The 7,327-nt window shown below is 34.2% G+C and overlaps 1 protein-coding gene across 1 annotated transcript; it reads right to left on the minus strand.

The window, feature by feature from the left end:
• Window positions 1-837: 837 nt before the first annotated feature.
• LOC132620204 (putative F-box protein At1g32420) lies at window positions 838-1,732 on the minus strand. Its single transcript, XM_060334896.1, has 2 exons — window positions 1,689-1,732; window positions 838-1,585 (listed from the first exon to the last, which is right to left on the minus strand). The coding sequence occupies exons 1-2, from the start codon at window positions 1,730-1,732 to the stop codon at window positions 838-840; spliced, it is 792 nt and encodes a 263-aa protein (XP_060190879.1).
• Window positions 1,733-7,327: the final 5,595 nt, after the last annotated feature.

Raw genomic sequence — 7,327 nt, forward strand, 5'->3', positions numbered from 1 at the left:
CATGTTACCTTGTTGCAATAATTTTTGATATTGATATATAATTTATTTGCATTTTAGATGGTTCAAAAGTATTGTCAAATATAATAATATTCATACCTTAAAATACTTTTCCAAACATAATTTTATTTTGCTGAAATGAGATTTTTTTTTATATTCTACTAATATAATGTTTAATTCCAAATTTTATTTGAATTTTATATTAATTATGTTTAAACATATAAATTATGCACGTTCAAAGATTGAAAATAAACAGTCTTAATCATTCAGTGTTCAGATCTAGAGGTAACCTCTTAATATATCTAGATGTGTATTCAGATTTAGACCTTTCAATATTAATGCACTTCTTAATACTCAGATGTGTATTTAAAGTTAGACGTCTTAATCTTAAAGTAAACAAATGAGGCCTAAATGCTGTTACTAGATTTTAGATACCGAACGACTAAAAACTTAGATGGATATTATTGAAATCTTTACGCAATGGGAAAAGATTTTCTACATAACTATAAATCCCTTCAATAGTAACCGTCTTAGGAGGTCCATGCATTTTACACTTTCTCCACTTCTTGTTACATCATAAAATAAGTAGGAGATAATATTTGATTTTGACTTAGCACCAAATACAATATTTCTGTCATGCGTTGTGTGGACCCACAAAAATCTTTTATAAGTAAATCCTGTCTTTACCCGTACCAAGGGAAACCCAATGATGATGCGCATATCCCATTCCTCATGTTGAGTATCTTTTGAGATCCATACTGTTACCAGGCCTCGTCTATTCAAAAAATCTTTATAGTCTACGACTGCTAATTTGCCTTTCAATTCTATTAATTGATACTTTCATGCTTCGCAATCACGCGGATACCATGTGATGATTCTGAAATTCTCAGCTCTAACATCAAATGCAGCTATATTATGTAGGATAGGAATTGAATCAAAAGTATAAGTATTAAACATATAGTTGACTCCACTAATGCAAACTACACCCGTGAACGGATAAAATTCGGCGACGGTTTCAGTCTCTCTCCATGCTTCATCTATACCTAAAGTGAAAATCCAGTTTCTTGTGCAGTACCCTTGTTCGAATTTAGGTGTCGGTGTCATCAAAAGAACTTTATACTTCTTTTCTTCTGGTTTATAACCCAACGAATAGTAGCAATTATTCTGAGAGACATCTAAATTTAGGTGCGGAAGAAATCTTACTTCTCTGGTACTAGGATTGGAAATTGCAACCGGTTGCGCAAGGAACTTCCAGAAGCAAAACAAGCCATTGACAAACTCAAAACAATTGGTGCCTGGGCGATCGTAGAGTTTATCAAAATTCTCTATACGGAGAAGGGAGGTGTTCCCATCTTCCTTTTGCTCTACAGCGTAAAAAGCTTCCCCTCCACGCACAAAGAATTTTGTTCCACTAGGACGAGTCATGGAACGACATTCATAAATATCCACAAAATTTGATTCAGATACAAGGGAATTACAAAATTTTGTAACACACTTGAAATGCGTTAAAGACTTAGCAGGAAGCCAGGAGAATATCTCAAAGATTATTTCTTGTGGAATCATTCTCCCAAAATTCATCTTCTTTTCCCTGCAAAAACAAAAAAAAAAAGACGGCTGCTAAATCTTAGCAGACGATGTTTCCAGTGTTATTAGGGTAAAGTTTTTTATTCACCTTTAACTCGTATATATACCTAAAACTTTGATACTTCAAAGAGTTTTTATGGGAATTTACCATAAAATTAATAGGGCAAAGGTGCAAATATACCCCTTAACTTTGTGATTTAGAGCAGATATACCCCTCGCTAAAAAAGTGGTGCATATATATCCCTGTCGTTACACAAATGGTGTAAATATACCCTTGTCGTTACACAAATGGTGCAAATATGTCCTTTTCGCTACCAATTTTTTTTTTTAAATCATTTAGCTTATCTTGTAATTAAGAAATATCATGTGACTTTAAAAAAATAATTCTACCAATTTGTTTTCAGTAGACTTATTTTTTAAAGCCCCGATGCAATTTTTTTTTCTAGTGGGTTGTCTTGTTCGTTTTAAAAAAAATATCTGCTTGACTTTAAGAAAAATAAGTTTGCCCATTTTTGTAAACGAATCAGGCCTGATCCACCAGGGAAAAACAATTACCACGTGGCTTTAAAAAATTAAGTCTACAAAAAAAAAAATAGTTAGACTTATTATTTTTTTAAAGCCACGTGGTATTTTTTTAATTAAAAAAAAGCTAAATGATTTTTCAAAAAAGTTGTTAGCAAAAAGGGTATATTTGCACAATTTGTGTAATGCCAGGGGTATATATGCACTAGTTTTTTAACAAGGGATATATCTGCTCTAAATCGCAAAGTTAAGGGTATATTTCCAGCTTTGCCCTAAAATTCCAAAGGACAAAGGTGCAAATATACCACTTAACTTTGCGATTTAGAGCAGATATACCCCTCGTTAAAAATGTGTTGCATATATATGTTACACCTCGTAGTCTTGTACGTGAAATCTATTAGGCATTAGTTGTTTAAGTGTAGACGTAGAGCATTTCCTAGGATATGTGAGACTGTATGCACCTATTTCATGGTTACGAGGGTTTAAGTTCATATAATAAGCTATGGAAGACTCTGGGACCAAGAAAATCAGAGAAAATAAGTTTGTCGGAAACCAAAAAAAAAAAACAAAGTTGGTAGAATCAAGGATAGAATTTTGGGTCAACTTTGGAGTGGTATATCTCCATGTATATTAGGATTTTTAAGGTGTTTCAAAATCCTAAAATGAAGTTCGTCAAGCCTAGTTTCCAAAGCAACAACCCGCTCGTCGATAGGACATCGGAGTAGAGAATTATGGGCGTTACAAGTTAGGCTGACAGAGCAGAAACAACACTGCTACAGTGCTGCTACAGTACTGCCGACTCTAGCCACTATAAAAGGGTTAAAAACCCCATTTTTCTCCATCATAATCTTCCAAAATATTCCAGAAAATTCAGCAAGGCAAGAGAGCTCTTATATCACATAAAAGTGAGGATTTTGAGTAAATTTCAAGCTACGGAATATTAATCGAGGTCCGGACAACATGTAGTCGCGATTATAATTTCGTTTTGTATTGGTGTTAGCTTGGAAACAAAGTAAATATTGAAGATCTTGCTACTTAGGTAAAGATAAGGTATGAATCATTGAATCTCTCTCTTTATCAACGTTGATTAAGGAATATTTACAAGAATAAAAGTTATAGTTTGTTGTGTTGATGTCATTGGCTTATGGATTGAGGTTTGAAGAGAGTTTTGGATGAAAATATACATATTTATCTTGTAGAATATTGAGGATGTTGTTGTTGATGTTGTTGGTATTGTTTGGAAGTGTTTTGGTATTTGGAGGAAATAGATGATATAGGGGAGATGCTGTCCAAATTTTCATAACCTAAATTAGTCTTCAATAATTAGTGCTTATAAGTTGATGAAAATATGATGAAAGTGTGATTAAAGATGTATTTCTCGATATATAGGTTCGGGTGAAGGGCAAGCATCGGTGTAAGGAACTCTTTAAGTGGTGGCTTGACGGATAAGGTATGTAAGGTGTTTGTTTCCCTCTTTCTTTGGCACGAATCCAACTAGAATATAAACACAAGCGTTCCATAACAAATCCACTCTATTCCCATGCTTTGTATTTCAAATCTTAATGTCTTGTTATTTTATTGATTCTTAAAATATTATTTTACTTATCATCATCGATTACTCCTTTGGACTCGATACGAATTCCATAAGCTATTTGGAGGCTATCGACCTTATGTCACTCCGAAAGGCCAAGGTCAGATCATTGACTTCTCATACATGGTATATACATATAAATAAATGTATTGCACTATTTTACTACACCGTGTCGCGCTATAGTCGGCCGGGCATGGCGCGTAAATGCGCATACCACTGCAGTGGGCATGTTATGATATTGGCCCGGACGCGGGCTAATGATGATAACACCGAGCCTTAATGGCCGGGCATGATTTTACACATATAACACCGAGCCTTACGGCTGGGCATGGATACTATCTGTTACGTACATATACACACACACACACACACACACACACACACACACACACACATATATATATATATATATATATATACATATATGTATGTATATATATATATATGTATATACATATATATATATAAATATGTATATACATACATCTACATATATATACATACATACATACATATATATATATATATATATATATATATATATATAAGCATACCAATGATTTTATCATGCATGGTATTTTGTGCTACTTCCAGATGTTCGGTTTTCTATGTATATATATATATATATATGTATATATATATATCTTCCAGAAGTTCGGTTTTCTTTTGCCTTTATTAATGTTACATTATATCTTAATTATGTTGTTACCCTCCTGCCTTACATACTCAGTACTTTTATCCGTATTGACGTCCCATTGCACGGGACGCTGCATTTCGTGCTGCAGGCTCTGACAGAGTTATCGAGGAGCAACCGCAGTAGGATTTTCCAGCTTCAGCGGTGTTAGCAAGTGCCACTACTCCGGACTTGCTATCTTTTGATACTTTTCTGTTAGTATAATATATGTTCATATGTATACTCTTAGAGGCTCATGGACATAGTGGGATATGTAAATATTAGTATGGCCTTGTCGGCCTTGTTTTGGGTTCTTGATATTTTTCTGATAGCCTTGTCGGCTTTATGATATACGTTATGTTGTGGCGACCTTGTCGGTCCGCATATGTACACATGTGTTGAATTATCGGAGATTTCTATGTTGGGCCTTTTCTGCGTGCAGGTGTTCTTTGAGTTATGGTAGGTGATGTTCAAAGTAACTATTAAGTCAGGTGGTTTCGACCTACGGGTCGGAGCCCGTCATACTCCTCATTAGGGGTGTGACAATATACCCTTGCCGTCACACAAATGGTGCAAATATATCCTCTTCACTGACAATTTTTTTTTTCTTCAAAAAAATGAGTAGCTTATTTTTTAATGTAAAAAATGTCATGTAGCTTTTTAAAAAATAGGCCTTATATATATATATATATATATATATATATAAGCATACCAATGATTTTATCATGCATGGTATTTTGTGCTACTTCCAGATGTTCGGTTTTCTATGTATATATACATATATATATATATATATATATATATATATATATATATATATATATATATATATATATATATACATAAGCATACCAATGATTTTATCATGCATGGTATTTTGTGCTACTTCCAGATGTTCGGTTTTCTTTTGCCTTTATTAATGTTACATTATATCTTAATTATGTTGTTACCCTCCTGCCTTACATACTCAGTACTTTTATCCGTATTGACGTCCCATTGCACGGGACACTGCATTTCGTGCTGCAGGCTCTGACAGAGTTATCGAGGAGCAACCGCAGTAGGATTTTCCAGCTTCAGCGGTGTTAGCAAGTGCCACTACTCCGGACTTGCTATCTTTTGATACTTTTCTGTTAGTATAATATATGTTCATATGTATACTCTTAGAGGCTCATGGACATAGTGGGATATGTAAATATTAGTATGGCCTTGTCGGCCTTGTTTTGGGTTCTTGATATTTTTCTGATAGCCTTGTCGGCTTTATGATATACGTTATGTTGTGGCGACCTTGTCGGTCCGCATATGTACACATGTGTTGAATTATCGGAGATTTCTATGTTGGGCCTTTTCTGTGTGCAGGTGTTCTTTGAGTTATGGTAGGTGATGTTCAAAGTAACTATTAAGTCAGGTGGTTTCGACCTACGGGTCGGAGCCCGTCATACTCCTCATTAGGGGTGTGACAATATACCCTTGCCGTCACACAAATGGTGCAAATATATCCTCTTCACTGACAATTTTTTTTTTCTTCAAAAAAATGAGTAGCTTATTTTTTAATGTAAAAAATGTCATGTAGCTTTTAAAAAAATAGGCCTTCCCATTTATTTTAGTAGACTTATTTTTGTAAAGCCACGTGATAATTTTTTTTTTTTCTAGTGGGTTGTCTAGTTCTTTTAAAAAAATATCTCTGTGGCTTTAAAAAGAATAAATCTCCCCATTTTTTAAAACGAACTAGATGCGACCCACCAGGAAAAAAAAGTTATCACGTGGCTTAAAAAATAATTCTATTTAAAAAAAATGGGTAGACTTATTTTTTCAATTAAAAAATAAGCTACATGGTTTTAAGAAAAATTCCCATCAGCGAAAAGGTTATATTCATGTCATTTGTGTAACGACAGGGGAATATATGCACCATCTATTTAACGAGGGGTATATCTGCTCTAAATCGCATCGTTAATGAGTATATCCTTTTTCACAATTAAAAAATATATTTTTCTTCTCACGAGCGAAATTCCTTTTACTTCGAGATGGAAGCTGATGTATGTGTTGTTAATAAAAAAAAGTCTTTAATGGCAGGACTATGCAATTGGAAGTGTAACACTAAGACTCAACTTTTGACGATATGTCACGGCTCAAAAATTAATTAAAGTTAGGGAATACCATCAAGAAGAGATAAAATTTATAAACGATCACTTTTCAGCCATATAATGAAAAAAAAAAAAAACAAATGTTATAAATTTTGAAATTTCACTAGTTAAACTCCTCGATTGTCGTGAAGTTTCAACTATGGAATTTCAAACTCAATAATAGTAACTAATTTTGAATTACATACTAAAAAGTGGCAAACCCGTGCAATTACTGACAAAGAAAACACAGCACTTGGAAACAACGGAACCACAAGCATAGTTTCATCACAATTCACTCTTCTCCGCCAACTACTTTTGTTTGCATCACCCCTCCCCACCCCGCACCCCCACCACTCACACAAATTAAAGCCAAATCATTTTTTTTGCGCGGAATGTCCTTCAAAGGCACTGATCTTTCATTTTTGTCCTTCGCCTAAAAATTCATGGGTTCCGAGTTCGAATTCCACTCAGTTAAATTTTTTTTAAAAAAATAGCAAGACAGAAATTTGAATTCGCCCGACAGAGTTTTGGATTCAAAGGTAGAGTTTGAACCTTATAAGGCAGATTTGGGCATAAGTCTGCCCGAAGGCCTAACATTTGCCCGAATAGCTTAATTTTGGGTAAAAATTTGTCTTAAGGCAAACCTCTGCATTAAGGCCTAAATTTTGCCCCAATAAGCCTAATTTTGCGATAAACCTCTGCTTTGCGAAATTCTTTTTTTTTTTTTTTACTGACATGGGGTTCGAACCCAGTATCTCGAGGTATTAGGCGAGGGCAAAAGACCAATAATTTGAGGAGCAAAAATTAAAGACCAGTGCCTTTAAAGGGTAATCGTGCAAA

This window comes from Lycium barbarum, chromosome 11 (genome assembly GCF_019175385.1).
Source record: "Lycium barbarum isolate Lr01 chromosome 11, ASM1917538v2, whole genome shotgun sequence".
Lineage (NCBI taxonomy): Eukaryota > Viridiplantae > Streptophyta > Magnoliopsida > Solanales > Solanaceae > Lycium > Lycium barbarum.

What these genes read in the sequence shown, in the direction of transcription:
- LOC132620204 (XM_060334896.1), bottom strand. Translation starts at nt 1,732, where the DNA reads ATGGTAAATTCCCATAAAAACTCTTTGAAGTATCAAAGTTTTAG. An exon ending in TTGAAGTATCAAAGTTTTAG is followed by an intron (nt 1,586 to 1,688) that starts GTATATATACGA and finishes TTGTTTTTGCAG; the next exon opens with GGAAAAGAAGATGAATTTTG.